Source organism: Felis catus, chromosome C1 (assembly GCF_018350175.1).
Source record: "Felis catus isolate Fca126 chromosome C1, F.catus_Fca126_mat1.0, whole genome shotgun sequence".
Classification (NCBI taxonomy): domain Eukaryota; kingdom Metazoa; phylum Chordata; class Mammalia; order Carnivora; family Felidae; genus Felis; species Felis catus.
The window spans coordinates 75,060,476-75,077,534 of NC_058375.1; the positions used below are offsets into that span (position 1 = coordinate 75,060,476).

Below are 17,059 nucleotides of genomic sequence, written 5' to 3' on the forward strand. Positions count from 1 at the left end.
TTCCACACTTTTCTCAACTGAGAGCCTTCTGTGAATGCATCCCAGTTCTTTTTTAAAATGTGCTTACTATAAATTAACTTTGTATGCCATATTTTATGTGGTTATGATTTCTTTCAAGAGTCGTTTATCATTTATGTTAAGAAAAGTTTAAAAAAACAAAGAAAACCTAATTATTCACGATCTGAATACACTTAACTGTTCAGTCATTACTAATGTGAATTTCATTTGTGGCCTCAACAGGAGATATGCTTATACTTCATCCAATGAGTATGACTAGCTAATGTTTATTGAATATCATGCACCATGCCCTTTTCTAAGCTCTGTACATGTAACTTATTCAATCATAATAATCCTGTGAGCTTGATGCTATTTTTACTTTTTTAACAGTAAGGATAGTGAGGCACAGAGCTGTTAAGTAACTTACCTTCTATGACCTGGTTTGTACTGAATCTCAGTTCCAAAACTAAGATTCAAACCTGGGTACTCTTAACTACTATTATATATATGTGTGTGTATGTCTTAGTTTAGGCTGCTTCAACAAAATACCATAGATGGGGTGACTTAAAAAACAGACATTTGTTTTTCACAGTTCTCGAGGCTGGGAACACTGAGATCAAAGCGCCAGCAGGGGCAAAGTTCTAGTAATGGCCCTCTGCCTGGTTTGTAGGCAACATCTTTTCTCTGCATCCTTACATGACAGAGAAAGAGCATCCTAATGATCTAATTACCTCCCAGAGGGCTCACCCCCCAATACCATCACACTAGGGCTTCAACACATGCGTTTTTGGGGACACATAAATATTCTGTCCATAGCAATATGTTAAGTAGTTCTTTTGTGAGCCTAATCTGAAAAGTTGTCTATACTTAATATCAGTTTTTTATAAGAATATGTCCTCTGCAAAATCACCTTTTGGAGCAGCTCATTTATAATGCAAGAAATTCAGTTACAGTAGAAACCTTTCTTGAATTTGAATCTCAGTTCAATAATTGTGCAACTTTGCCTATTTCCTGATGTGTAAAATGTGGATAATATCTGTCTCAAGTTATTTTAAATTTAAGATTAATATGCGTACATATATGTATTTGTTTCTGAAATATTGTTGTTTCTGAAATACATATTGTTTCTGAAATATGGGTGCAATGCTCATTACAGGGCTATTTATGAGGATGGATGAGTTTATAGAGCACTTACATCAGGACGTACACTTTGTAACATAGTATATAAATGATAAAATTGTATTTTATGTCGTTATTTAGCATAGCACCTGTATTTTTGCAAGTCAGTTAACAAATTATGTTGAAATGTTTTTAAACTAATGAATTTTTTGAAGGAATGTAAAGCCAAATATAAAACATACTCATTAAAATCAGTTGGTCACACCATCTTTTATTGCAGAGGAGAGAAGGGAACCCTGAAGCACAAAGGTTAAGTAACTTGCAGTTTAGACAGTTTTCCAGTGGTTGCCAATACTTATAACTAAATCAGGTCTAGTACTCTCGTCTTCTAGCTTATTTTTTTTATGACAAGAGACATAGGGCAGATAAAACACAAAATAATGAACTTCAACATGATGAATTTTAGTATTCATGATGTATTATTAGTATTTCAATGATAATGGATTATTCAAAATAATGAGAAGGTTCTAGCTGAAGTTTTTGTTTTTGTTTTAAAATAGAAGCACCACATATGCTTTATGAGAAGCCATGGACTTGAATTTTTGGATATCCCCCTACCAGCAGTGTGGTATTTGTCAGTATCTTTGAAACATTTTCCGTTGTGACTGAACATCCTCCTAATAGAAAACAAAATGTGAAGTCCTTTATATATGTGCTTAGATTATTACTATAAAGAATGCTGGCATTATATTTGAAGTATCCTTAGTTCTACTTAAAAAGAATTACTTTAGAGGAATTTGTATAATGTTTAAATGTGCTTTGCTCTCTAGTCAGGTAATGAGTAGAGATTTAGTTTAATTGTTGGATATTTTGAATAGATTAGTCAAATTAATTTAATTTAAACATAATAGTGTTGAGAAAACTTGGGGCGATGCTCTAATTCAGTTTCAGACTCAGTATATCCCTGGCAGATGATCCTGCAACTCTACTTGAACATTTTCTTGGCTTGTAGTCTTACATTATCTGTAAGTATAAAGAGATTCCATTTAGGTGACATTAAGCTCATCTCAAACCCTGTAATTCTTTATTCTTTGAGGATATTAACATTCATTTTTAAACAGCAATTTGTCCTAGTAATTTTGACATAACTATTTAATTTACAGATTGCCCAAGGACTCCAGATACCCCTAGCAGTGACCCTCGTTGTTCCACTAGCAATAATAGATTGATGGCTTTACAAAAACAATTGGATATAGAACTTAAAGTAAAACAAGGTGCAGAGAACATGATACAGATGTATTCAAATGGCTCTTCAAAGGTAAGTACTATAAATTATAAATGTAAACCTATACAGTCAATCCTCATGATTTGTAGGTTCCATATGTGTGAATTCACCCACCTGATAAAATTTATTTGTGACCCCAGCATCAGTACTTGCGGCACCTTCACAGTCATTCGTGAACATGCACAGAGGGATGAAAAATGTGATCGTCTGATGTGCATGCTCACAGCTGAGGTCAAACAAGGTGCTCGGCCTTCTTCTGTAAGCTCTTACACTGTAAACAAGTATCCTTTTCACGGTCTGTGTAGTGCCACAGTTTGTGCATTTTTGTGCTTACTGTGCTTTTGCTGTTTAAACACTGTTTTTTGATTTCTAAGACCAATTTAGCCTCCAAATTTGAAAGTATTGACAATGAAATAGGTTGGAAACAAATAGTTTTTAAAATAATATTTTTAAAATTGCTTACTCCTACCAAAATCAATCAAGAAAAAATTTACTTTTGTGAGTAAAGGACCATCCATATTTGCAACTTTTCTGTGAATCTGAAATTGTTCTAAGACAAAAAGTTTACTTTTAAAAATTTAGGCTCTAATGAGTTTTCTATCACTCTATCATGGGTTTTTAGGAAAGGACAGATGAAAAGACAGGACATTCTAGCAGTACTGATTGGACTAGACCTGTGAGTTCTTGGGGAATCTGGTATGGGCATGTAACTCCTCACTGAGAATCATTTTTATGGGGAACAGTTGTTACTAATGAGAATGTGTCCTTGTTCTGAGGTATAATGTAGAAGAGAAAATGTTGGGAACCACTGAACCAGATTATTGTAAAGGTTCTTTCCAATCTAAGGTTCTATAATTTTATAATTTCTAAAAAGTCTTAGAAAGGTGGACTTATTATAAAATCTGCATTGGTAAAGATCTTGCCTCTGAAAATTAATGTTTCTTTAATATTTATAGGTATTTCTTAAGTAATTTCAGAGTTAAAGTTATTTGTGTTTGGGGTGGTTTTTGTGTGTGTGTTTTCGTTTAAGAATTTAAAATTGGGGAGGAGCAGGGGTGGAATTTTTTACTTGGAGTTATGCACCCTACCTACCCACCCAAAGAAATCTGGGAAGATGCTGAAAAGAGAGAAATGTGCATATGTTAATAAGTAAGATTTTTTAAGCCTAGTAATTAAAATTAGATTATATGCCATATTTCAAATAAATTTTTATCTTTAGAGAAATACAGTTTTTTCTATTTGATATATAATACATGATAGCACGTTGTTTTTTCTGTGTTTTTATTTTTAATATTGACCTTTAGTTTTGAGCATTTTTCATTTTTATCAATTTGGACTTTTTTGTTTTAAGGCAGTAGTGTTCTTGGAGTTGTGAGTGCATGGGTATATTTAAATTTATCCAGCTACCACCCTCTAGAATAAGATTTTTAAATATACAGTTGATGGATTAGATTGAGATGTTTATGAACCCTTTGAAGTTAAAGGAAAATGGAGTGTGTTTGAATGAATGGCTGAATGAGAAGGCCATAGGTTTCACTATTTTTAAAGTGGTCTGTAATTGCCCATTCCACCCCCAAATTGAACAGGTTTATGGACATATTAAAAGTAAAACAAATAGATAACTTATGATAAATACAGGTCCAAAATGAACAGAACTATGAGCATCCTGCTAAAACAAAAGATTATTTTCCAATAGCCTTTTATTTTTAATTAGGAGATTTGTTAATTAGGGAAGGGGTCAGGTGGAGGTCCAGAGCATATAACAGCTTCTGTAGTCTCTGACGTAGACCTGCCAGTTATTTCTGTCTAGATTTGGTCTTAGCTGTTTTCCTTTCTCATCTTTAAACCTCTCAAAAGGTCAAAGTATATCTCTACGAGATTAGGGAAAATTGTAAACTGAAGTTATGTGGAATATTTAATTAATTTATTAAGGTCTTAACAGCTGGGTTCTGGAGTATGAATGTAATAAAATTATGCCTTATAATAGGTACTTAACAGGTAATATTCCACTTTCAAAAGCCCTACTGTCCAAAAAGGAGATATCACCTGTAAATAATTATATAATAGTGATTTGTCCAAGTTACTTTAGAAACAGTGGGTAAGGATCACTTAACTACCAGAAGAAATCATTAAAGTCTTAGTATGAGATTTTAAGGATGATTTGGAGTTTAAAAGGGAATTACTTTCTAGGGAAGATGATGGGTAAACCCAGCAGATAGAGTAAGGAACTGTTGAATAGCATGGCTTATTCTAAGAAATAGAAGTGCTTTTGTATGGCTGTAGCAGAAACTCTTAACCTATTTCTTTCCCAACATATCTGAGGTAGGTAGAATATTAGCTCTAGCAGTCATTTTCAGTGGAAGGCCATGCCCTCTTGGAAAAACAAATCTCAATCTCCAGAAAAGCACATTTATTTTGGGGAAAAGTCTTTCAAGTGATTCCAACAAGACTTTTTTTCCTTTCACTGGTAGAGCTTTAAGTGAGTGAGGCGTAGTGAGAGGTGTAGCATAATTGAAAGACAAACTAGATTATAAAGTACTTTGGACAAAATTAAGCAGTTGAGATTCTATCTTATAAGATATATGGAGCTGCTGAAAGACTTCTAGACAGTAAATACATGATCAGATTTAAAGTTAAGGAAGTTCACATTCATCTTTCTCAGACTTGAAGAATTAATTAGAGAAGGGTCCAGTATATAGACAGCAAGTTTAAGTAGGCTTCTGTAGGGGTCCAGGTTAAACATGCTTCATTCCTCTTGTAACAGCAGTAAAAGCAAAGAAGACAGAATGAAGCTGTTTGGGTAGAATAAATATGTGGTGTCTGGCTATAAGGAAGAAAGCAGAGTCAAAGATGATTTTTAGATTGGTTATGTGGGCACATTGGTGGATGGTGGTGCCCTTCATAAATATAGGTAATTCACAATGGGGAGCAAATTTAGGGACAGGGATAATGAATTTATTTTGGTGGTAAAAATCATCTTGAAGACGCTGGTTATTGAATTCTGTATGACAAAATTGCCACCCTAGTACACATTATAGCCAGAGTTGTCCTTTAAAAGCCAAGTCATGTATTTTCACACTCTTGGTTCAAAACCTTCCATTGGCTTTCTAGCATGCTTAGAACAAAATCCAGAGTCCGTATTGTGGCTCTGCGAGTTCATACATGATTTACCCTAGATACCTTCTGATCTTCTCTAAAACACTTTCATTCTCTCTCATTACAAGCTATATTGGCTTCTTTGCTATCTCTTGAACATACCAAGCACACTCTTACCTCAGAGGCCTTGCATTTACTGTGTCTCTACCTAGATTTCTCTTCTCCCAAATGCTTTCATCTCTCACTCCATTACAGTTTCTGGTAGATGCTAACACTTCAGTGAGCTCTTTACTACTATCCTATGTAAAATAGCAGTCCTTTGGGGGCACCTGGGTGGCTCAGTTGGTTAAGGTCAGACTTGATTTCGGCTCAGGTCATGATCTCACAGTTGTGAGATCAAGCCAAACGTCAGACTCTGCACTGTGTGTGGAGCCTAAGATTCTCTCTCTTCCTTCTGCCTCTCTTCTCTCTCTCTGTCTCTGTCTCTGTCTCTAAAAAAAAAATACATATATATATATATATGTATATATGTATATATGCATATATATACATATATATATATATATATATATGGCAGCCTCCATCTCTCCTATCTCTTTCCCTGCTTTACTACTACCATAGTTTACATCTTTATAATCTTTATCAACATTAAAATGTAAATTTCATGACTCTAACTCCATTGGTTTTCAGAATAATATGAGGGCTTTGATAAGACATGTTGACGAGATGTTTTCCACTGATGTTTTCAGACGGCAAATGAACTATTTATTAAAATATGGGGTTCTTTTTAACCTTTTAAAATGTATCCAGGTATTTTCAGACCTTTTTCTCATTTGAAAATACCTGACCATATATCCAGGCCTCACTCCCCTAAGTGTCCAGTCTTGATATAGTCCAGACTCATCTGTATTAACAGCCCATAAAACCTTTCTGGATTCCCTCAGTGAAAATTGATTCCATCTTCCTTTGAATTTACTTTGACTACTTTAAACATTCTGATACATACAATAATTATCTGTATCTGTTCAATTAAACTATAGGTTTTATAGGGTACCATCCTGATTAATCTTTGTATTTTCACTGGATGTAACATTTAGTACATGCAAAATAAGCCATCAATATGTGATGGAAAAATAAGGATAATTATTGGTTTACTTATTTCTGAAATCTGTGTGATGGAGTGTATTTGTTATAATGTCCCACTATGACATGCAAAACAATATTTGCTTTATAAAATAAATTATATAATTTGAAAATATTACAAATTTTTTAACTTACGATTAAAATATATTATACATTTGAAATATAACTATCAGACATTATAGAGTGCTAATTACTAATATAAACCATGTAACATTGTTCTTTTTAGTTCAAAATTAGTCAGATGTTGGCATTTTCATATGATTCAACCTAACAAACATAAAAATCTTTCCAAAGCCTTAATTAACATAAAAGCCAGTATTTCTCTAATGCCTAAACCAATTCTTATACTTTGGACCTACCTTGTCTCTTGCCTTGAATATATATTAGGTGCTCAGTAAAAATCCACTGAATGCCTAGAAGCATAAAACTGACATTAAAAATTTATTGAATGCTGGAAAGCATAAGACTGACGTGTAGTAACTATAAATCGCCTGTGACAGGTAATATCCAGTGTCAGTTTTAAAAGCCTTCATCATACTTTGACATCTGTGCAGATCTTCCAAAAGTCTGGGAAAATTCAATTACTTTTAAAATGAACTAAAAATGCTCTTCTTTACATGTTGAATTGAAATAGTTAAAGTATTTCCAAAGAAGTAAATGACTTTTGTCTTCTCATATACTGATTAAATAATAAAAGGAGTAGCTCAATTGAAAAGCATAGCATTTAAATAGTTTGTTAATAGTTACTCATTTATATTAGGATTTCATTGAAATAAGATAATCATTTTTATTGCTCTAAAAGGGGACATTTTTAATGCCAATCATGTGCTAGGCAATATGATTTTAGTTTTACCTAGTGCTTACAAAAGCTTCATATTTTAAAGAATGGTATCCCCATTTGCGTAATTTATGCAAGAAACCTAAATCTTGCAGAAGATAGGTTAACAAGCCCAGGTTTAAAAGTACAGTAAGATTTGGGGCCCAGTCTATCTGATTGCAAAACATATTTACCCCACTAAATTAGGAGCTTTGGAATACTAAGTTTTTTTCTTACTCCAATAAGTTCTCAAAGGAATAGAAAAGCTGTTTCAAATCTTCAGTTTTTCTGATGTACTTAATAGTGGAAAGGAGGAGGAATTAAAATAAAAGTATTTTCATTTTAAATTTGAAGGGTGAATAGGTATATTCATAAAAGCATATAATTAGTCATAGCCAAGCAGCAAACTCAAGCAAGTATCTTTAATGGTAAAGCATAATTAACAAATGCAGTGTGTGTGTGTGTGTGTGTGTGTGTGTGTGTGTGTGTGTACACTTCATGGTGTAAAATGATATTTAAGAGACTTAATAGATTATTTGGCTCAACTCCTTGGTGTGAAATCTAAATATTTAATAAAGAATGAAATCTGACTAGAGGTCTTTCTTAAATTGACTGGCCTTAGGAGCAGGAAAGAAATGGAAGAAGAATTCATAAATTTGCAAATTCTTTTTCTCCCACTGTATATTAACCTTGTTTGGTGTTTAACATAAAATATGTTCACTTTCTTTTTTTTCCCCTTATATAATAGCAATATTATCTTTCCCACCCCACATCTCCTTCCTCCTCTTTTATTCAGTGTCATAATAGACTCTGTGTGTGTGTTTCCATTGAAATGATGCTGCACATCTGATGCTTGTCTCTTAGCTTCTAGTCTTGAACTCTTCTAGAGAATATAGGTTGATTGTATCCTATTTTATTTGCAAATCAGTGCTGACTGCCATAGTGATAAAACTAGAGATGCTTAAATAGTAAGCAACAATTGGCTTTTCTTTTGAATAAGTACTTTCTAACTTGATGCATAGTTTTATCATTTTTTTGTGGATTGAAGCCTACTAGACTTTGACAATTAATATAACAATCTAAGCAGCAGATGGTTTTAATTTCTGTTACTTGTTGCATATGAAACTTTTGGGAAAAAATGCTGTATTAGTTTTCTATGGTTGCTGCAACAAATTATCATAAATTTAGTAGCTTAATACAAATTTATTATTTTACAATTTTGTAATTGAAAAGTCTCAAACGGATGTCACTGAGCTAAAATCAAGGCATGGGCAGAGCTGCATTCCCTTCTGAAGGATGGAGAAGAGAATTTGTTTCTTTGTTCTTTCTAGCATCTAGAGGCTGCCCACATTCCTTGGCTTATGGCCTTCTTCTCAGTCTTTGAAGCCAAAAACAGTGGGTCCATTTCTTCTCATATTACTCTGCCCTCCTCTTCTGCCTTTCTCTTCCACATTTAAGGAGACTTATAATTACTTTGGGCCCAACTGGAAATAATCTCTACATTTTAAGGTTGAATGATTAACAACCTTAATCCCATCTGCTATTTTAGTTTCCCTTTGCTATGTAACATTTGTAAGGTTCTGGGATTAGGACATGGACATCTTTGGGTGGGTCATTATTTAGCAGACCACAATTCCTAAAATGGTAAGTTTTTTGTTACTCTCTGTCAGTAACAGTCATTGTTGTTAGAATTAAACTGGTATGACAGTAACATTATTTCACTTAATTCTGGACCTTTCTTGAAGTTTTAAGAGATAACAGAAGTTTATTCACTATAATTTCCTCCTTTGCTTTATTGAGAATGTCTTGGTTTTTTTTTGACATTCAAGAGTGTCAAGGGACCTTTCTTATTATCTCACCAGTGTTGACAAATGCTATTTCCTGTTTCCTTTATCAGATTTAAGGGAACACAAATACCATCTATGATTAGTTACTTTAAAAATTTCCCTACATATATGAAGCTTCATAAGAATTTAACTGTAATGTTATGAGAGAGGAAGAGATTTTCTAAAATATTTAGGTATTTTCTAAAATACTGAGGTGTCTGTCACATGCAATGCTTCTGGGAATTATTGAACATAGTGTGAAAAAATCCTTTATATTTTGTGTAAAGCAGAGAAAATTACAAATGTGAATTTGGAATTCTTTAAAACAGTAATAAGATTTACTTGCTTTCTCACAAATTGTCTTAACTAAATGAAGTTGTTTTTCTCATGTATAGCTGTTTCGTTCGATGGCTTTTTAAAATAAATGTATCTACAAGTATATCTATTATAGCGCTTACAGTGTGCTCTTCTAACTCTGTTTTTCACTTGCTGATAATCGTTTTATCTTATTTAGAAGCTGTGAAAATGTTCTGTTTGTCTTTTCATATGCTTACCTTTTCAAACTTATTTTAATAGGATCGGAAACTCCACGGCACAGCTCAGCAGCTGCTCCAGGACAGCAAGACAAAAATAGAAGTGATACGAATGCAGATTCTTCAGGCAGTCCAGACCAATGAATTGGCTTTTGATAATGGTGATGGAATAGAGATAAATTGTCGTGCTTATTATTATGGGCTTATAGTGCTTAATAAATATCATGTAGTAAAGAAGCAGTGGTTCAGAATTAAGGAGGAGGAGGCCTTATGTCTTTGAGTTTTGATGGCTAAAATGGAAGGCTCTTTATTTCAACATTGTATCTATTAAGTATTACTTCAGTGTTTATTTACTTAACTAATTTTTCTCTTGCATTGTAAGAATTCATTTCTTTTTCATGAGTTTTAATCACTGTATATGAAAATACCAAATAAATGGTTCAATTGCATTTTTTTTCTCCCCCCTCTAGCAAAACCTGTCATAAGTCCTCTTGAACTTCGGATGGAAGAATTAAGGCATCATTTTAGGATAGAATTTGCAGTAGCAGAAGGTGCAAAGAATGTAATGAAATTACTTGGCTCAGGAAAAGTAACAGACAGAAAAGCACTTTCAGAAGTAATTTTAAATAAATATTTTAACTTAATAAATACATTTTTCAAAGAATGTAATTATTTAAATGACAACAATTGTCTTTTCCCTGTTCAAGGCCCAAGCAAGATTTAATGAATCAAGTCAGAAGTTGGACCTTTTAAAGTATTCATTAGAGCAAAGATTAAATGAACTCCCCAAGAATCACCCCAAAAGCAGTATTATCATTGAGGAGCTTTCACTTGTTGCATCACCAACACTAAGTCCACGTCAAAGTATGATATCTACACAGAACCAATATAGTACACTGTCCAAACCAGCAGCACTAACAGGTAGGTTGCATACATCTCCTAATTGTTTTGGGTGCACTTTTTTTGTGTGTACGTCGGGTCCTGGTTTAATAAATGAATAAAAAGTATGAGTACTTTTAAGAAGTATGCACAGATGTTTAAAATACTGTGATAAGATACACATAACATAAACTTTATTATTTTAGCCATTTAAAAATATACAATTCAGAAGTATTTACTATGTTTATGGTGTTGCAAAACTATCACCATCATGCAGTTCCAGAACATTTTCATCATCCCAAAAGGAAACCCCGAACCCATTAAGTAGTTACTCCCCATTCCCACAGCTTCTGGCAGCCACTGTTGGTTTTCTGTCTCCGTAGATTTGTCTATTCTAGATATTTCCTATAAATGGAAGTATATAATTTTTGGCCTCTGTGTCTGGCTTCTTTCACTTAGTGGACTGTTCTCAAGGTTTGTCCTTGTAGAATATATCAGTACTTCATTCCTTTTTATGGTAAATAGTTCTCAATTATATGTGGGTATATACCAAGTTTTGTTTATCCATTTATTAATTGATGGACATTTGGGTTGTTTCCACCTTATGACTATTGTGAATAGTGTTGTTATGAACATTTTTGTTCAGGTTTTTGTCTGAACACCTGTTTTCATTTATTTTGGGTGTATACCTAGGAATGTAAGTACCAGGTCATGTGGTAATTTTATGTTTATATTTTTGAGGCATGGTCACCTATTTGCCACAGTGGCTGCAGCATCATTTTATGTTCTTAAGAGCACACATCCTTACCCAACACTTGATATTTTCCTTTTCTTTCTTTCTTTTTTTTTTTTTTTTTTGATTATTGCCATTCTAGTAGGTCCATTACTGAAAGTCAGTTATTTTTTGTGCCTATTTCTCCTTTTAATTATGTAAATGTTTGCTTCATGTATTTTTGGGGCTCTGCTGTGAAGTGCACTTATGTTTATAATTTTTATATCTTCTTGATGGATTGACTCTTCTATCAAAATATAATGTCCTGTTTTATCTCCTGTAAGAATCTTGAATTGAAAGTCTATTTTGTCTGGTATTAGTGTAGCTCCCTCAACTGTCTTTTCCTTATTACTATTTGCACTGAATATCTTTTTCTGCCCTTTCACTTTTTTTCCCTTTTCAGCTCTTTAAAAATGTGATTTCATCTTCTTGTTTCTATTTTCCTGTTATAAAAAGCTGTAATTTTTTTATCAGTATATCTCTTCATGCAATGTTCTTTATTACCCATTGGCTTCAAGTAACATGGAATTATACTCACTTTTCTTTTTTTTTTTTTCTCTCTGCTCCTATGACTGGGTGCTTTTAATTTACCTGTCTTTAAGTTTGCCAGTTCTTCTGCCTGCTCAAATCTATTGCAATTTTCTAGTAAATTTTAAAAATTTTAGTATTGTGCTTTCATTTGGTTCTTATTGATAAATTCTATGTCTTCATTAATATTCTCTATTTGTTAAAACACCATTCTCCTTTCTTTCGTTTGGTTTTGGTTTTGGTTTTGTTCTTGTTTTGTTTTGTAGGTCCTTGACAATATGTAAGACAGTTGATATGAAGTCCTTGTCTAATAGATTCAGTGTCTTGGCTTCATCAGTTTCTATTAATTTCTGCCTTTCTTGTCAATTAGCTGTACTCTTTTTTTTTTTTTTTTTTTTTTTAATTTATTTTTGAGAGAGACAGAGACAGAATGCAAGCAGGGGAGGGTAGAGAGAGTGAAGGGGAGACACAGAATCCAAAACAGGCTCCAGGCTCTGAGCTGTCAGCACAGAGCCCGACGCGGGGCTCGAACTCACGGACCGCGAGATCATGACCTGAGCCAAAGTCGGACGCTTAACCGACTGAGCTACCCAGGCACCCCAGCCATACTCCTTATTTTCCAGGTTGCATCTTAATTTTTTATTGAAAACTGGATGTTGTGAATATTATAATGTGTAACTCTGGAAGACACTCCCTTTCTCTAGAATTTATTGTTTGTGTGGGATATAGTTTTTTTAGGGGCTTTTATAAATGATTTTGTAAACACTGTAGTTGTTGTCATGTATGGTCACTGAAGTCTTTATTAAGACTAGTGGTCAGCTAGTATTTTAACAGACATTTCTTTTCATGCATGCAGGCAGAAAGAAAAAAAATTGCCTGTCTTTGTAGCTGGGCTCTGTGTTTGTGTGTTGGGGGCATCCCCCCAACAGTCACCCAGGCATCTTACAACTCTGCCTTTGCTGGCACAAAACTTGAAAATCAGCCAGATGTGAGAACTTAGGACTTTCTCAGGCCTTTTCTGAGGATGCCTCCTTTTCTCTCTAGCCTTCTAGTTTCTCAGTGGAAATACTGCAAAGCCCTTATTCCCCAAAACATCCCACTCCCTATGTTGTCCTCCAAGACTCTTTGGGATATCTTGTTTGTCCCAATTGATATCTTTTGCCTCAGGTTGCAATGACTGGTTTATTTGCCTTTAAATGCCTTCCACTTAGCTATTTCTCTGCCCTGAGAGATTTCCTAGTAAGGCAAAAAACAATTTTTTTTAAGGCACACTTTTGTGTTAGTTCATCAGAGAGCCCTCAGTTCATTCAGAGCAGGCAACCGCACTTCCTTGAGAATGAGGTCTTCTTTTCCAACTGCTGTCTTGAAAATTATCAACAAACCATGTGGGTAGAAGGAAGATGAGGCAAGGGTAAGTTAAAGTGCTACAGAGTCTCCTATTGAGTACTTACTGTGTTTTTGTTTAGTAAGCATTTGCTTGGTTGCAGTAAACCTTTGACTATCTTCCACATTTCTCATACACTTGATTCTAACAGTTTTTGCTGATTTTTGGTTGTTTTGTTTGTTTCCTGTGTTTCTGTGGAGAAATTGCTTTAGGACCTTGTTGTCCCACCGTTTTCTCTATCAGCTACAAAGGTTTTTATGGTCCATGTGATTATGACATTTTTGTTACCTTGACTTCTCACCCCTGGAAATTCTTAAATTACTATATGAATGTGAATGTCAACAAGGGCTTTACTTTAATAATGTCATTGAGTATTTTGAAGATGTGAAAGTGTTCTTCAGAATTGCGTAGCATGCTATCACATTCTGGTAGCTTTGGGTATCATTAATCAGTTTTATGTCAGACTTCTATATTAAAACTTGAAGGACAAATTTATAGTTAAACTGTGCTGTTGCCACTAATAGGATCAGTCCAAACCTGCAGTTACCAAATTGAGTTTCTAAATCTGAGGTATCCTGGGATGCCAGAATGAATAAACAGAGTACAACAGGATATTTTAACTTTTTTGAGGGAAGCCCTCAAAGTAAAGTGTTACTTCACGTCCTACAGTCACCATTTAAATTACTAGCTCAAAGTAGTTCTAGTTTTAGCAGGAGATGGTGCTTCGAGTGAATGAAGTCATAAATGTTGATGAAACAGGGTTTTCCTGCATTGCTGTGATACAATAAATACCATGTGAAAATCAACATGGAGTAGAAAAGAAGGTGGCGGTTTCCAGTGTAATTCCAGAGTTTGAGAAGTTGTACAGTGCTCAGTGTAAACATCCCATTAGGAAATAACTATGGTTATTTACGAATGAAATAAGATTACCTTTTCTTTCAAGTTATGTGTATTGTTTTTATAGTTACTAATTGATTACAATATTCTATGAAACAGAACTGTTAGGTATATCTTTCAGACTAGGAGCACAGTGAAAAAATTGGTACACTAGGGTACCATGAAACAAGAAAGCTTGGGAATCTTTGGTCAGAATGCTCCATTTTATTTTAAAAGTTTTAAATATTTATTAAAGTGTTTATCATTCTAGTCACATCTTCTGTAACTCCTATTATGAATTTTCTATCACAGTTAAACTGGTTTGTGCACAGTCCCTGTTTAATATCTGCCTTGTTATCCATCTTCTTACTGTATTTTTTAAAATCAAAACTGGAATATAGACCTGTGAAGAACAAAGACTTTGTTGTCTGCCTACATGTAATTCTAGCCCCTAGCACAGGATATTTATAGTTTCAGGAGAAACTTGGTAAAGATTATTTGACAATAAGGAAGGAACTGCACTTAAGTTTTGCCATTTTATGACTCAGTGCTGAATGCATTAATAATATTTTAGAATTTTTGAATGATTCATTGATTAAAATATGGTTGTCAAATATTTGGAAATCAACAATATTTCTAGAAAATAAAGCCATGTTTTAGAAAACATCTGATACAGCTGGAATTTTTTTTCCCTTTCTATTCTTGTTGACTTCTCTCCCCAACTCTAACCTCTTCCATTCTCTTTTCCTGTTCTTCATTGCCTTACTGAACTTTATTCAAAGTGATGTAAATTGTCAGCATAAAGGGAAGTATCTTATAGTTCTTAAGACATTTTGGTTTTTTTTTTAATTTTTTTTTATGTTTATTTTTGAGAGAGAGAGAGACAGAGTGCAAGCAGGCGAGGGGCAGAGAGAGAGGGAGACACAGAATCCGAATCAGGCTCCCCAGGCTCTGAGATGTCAGCACAGAGCCTGACGCGGGACTCAAACTCACGAACCGCGAGATCATGACCTGAGCCGAAGTCAGACACTTAACCGACTGAGCCACCCAGATACCCCAAGACATTTTGGTTTTTAAAAATACTATTTTAAATTCCTTCTGAACCTTTTAATGAATTCATGTTGAACCTTAAGCTAAAGACAGAGTAACTAGAAAGAGAAATACTATTGGTCTTAATAAAGGATTATACACAATGAAGAATTATATTGGATAAGTAGTAGGAACATTTACCCTCCTGAGTTTTTCACTACATGCTGTTTGTGGTTTGTCTCATTTATATTCTGATTTCTTTTGTGGTTGTATGAATAAAAATTGAAATTTGCAAATTTGGTGCTACTTTGAAATAAGGTATAATTGAATTTTTGGTCCACATTTTGAGACTTTTACTTGTTTTTATGAAAGAAGATACCTTCATTACTCAGTTGTACCAAGATGAAATACTGAATTAGTAAAATGGATATAAAATAGTTTTTTCAGAACATTAAAAAAAAAAACATTTGTTCTAATGGAATTCATAGCTACTGCTTATGAATACAGACATTTACTTCTTGGATTGCTTGTTTTAAAAATTTCATATTGTGGGTTATAAAAGTAAAATATTTTAAAGTATTTCTAATATGGTTACACACAATTGCAACTGTGTCACCTCATAAAGGAAAGAAACTTCTAGATGCTTACTAAAGTTCTTAAATCCCTCCAGGTTTCTTTTTCCTAAATGAAAGCAGGTGCTGAGCATTGTCATCTCCTAATATATTGAAATTACTAAAATATTTAATAAGCTACCAGGGTTTGAAGTAGTGACCAGATGTTTTCAGTTTCCCCAGGATGACTTTTACAGCTAAACATTTACAATGGAAATGAGCTAAGTTTGCCAGTTCAACAACAAAAAAGGAAATAAAACACACAAACACAACAAGTTGTTTCTTTTGAATTAAAATTAAAATAATATCTATTTAATCTGTTTTAACACTTTATAGTTACAGAATATTTCCATAGCCTAACAAACATAAAAATTGAAGCTTCCCCTCCAACTTTAGTAACTTTATTGAGACATAATTTATATACCATAGAATTCACACACTTGAAGAATACAGTTTTAGGGCACCTGGGTGGCTCAGTCGGTTAAGCATCCGACTTCAGCCCAGATCATGATCTCACAGTTTGTGGGTTCGAGCCCCTCGTCGGGCTCTGTGCTGACAGCTCAGAGCCTGGAGCCTGCTTCTGATTCTGTGTCTCCTTCTCTCTCTGCTTCTCCCCCATTCATGCTCTCTGTCTCTCAAAAATAAATAAAAGTTAAAAAAAATTTTTTTTTGTTAAGAATATAGTTTTAGAACTTTAAAAGAATGTTTTAATGTTTATTTTTGAGAGGGGCATAGAAACAGAGTACGAGTGGGGGAGGGGCAGAGACAACTGAATGACCCAGGCGCCCCTAGTTTTAGGATTTTTAGGAAATGTATATAGTTGTGCCACCATCATCAACATCCAGTTTTATTTGAAGTGTATAACTTGAAGATTTTTGTCATAAATTTTGTTGTGAAACCATCACAACAATCAAGATAATTAATATATCCATCATCCCAAAAGTGTCCTTGTGTGCCTCTGTGTAATCCCTCTTTCCTGCTCTTCTCATGCTCTCCTTACCCACATCTGACTCCAGGCAATCACTGACCTATTTCTGTCACTTGCTATTAGTTTACATTTTGTAGAATTTTCTATAGGTGGAATCATTCAGTATATACTGTTTTCTTTGGGAAGAGAAGGATTTCTGACCTTTTTCACTCTGAATAGCTATTTTAATATTCATC

The 17,059-nt window shown here is 33.9% G+C and overlaps 1 protein-coding gene across 2 annotated transcripts in view; it reads left to right on the forward strand.

Annotated features, from left to right (window-relative positions):
• The window catches only part of PKN2 (protein kinase N2), a 129,295-nt gene that overhangs the window by 64,562 nt on the left and 47,674 nt on the right, over nt 1-17,059 (forward strand). For both annotated transcript variants that reach the window (XM_011284886.4, XM_011284888.4), the window contains exons 3-6: nt 2,280-2,434; nt 9,860-9,977; nt 10,287-10,432; nt 10,524-10,737. In XM_011284886.4, coding sequence (XP_011283188.3) covers nt 2,280-2,434; nt 9,860-9,977; nt 10,287-10,432; nt 10,524-10,737 — 633 coding nt within the window. The remainder of the gene's footprint in view (nt 1-2,279; nt 2,435-9,859; nt 9,978-10,286; nt 10,433-10,523; nt 10,738-17,059) is intronic.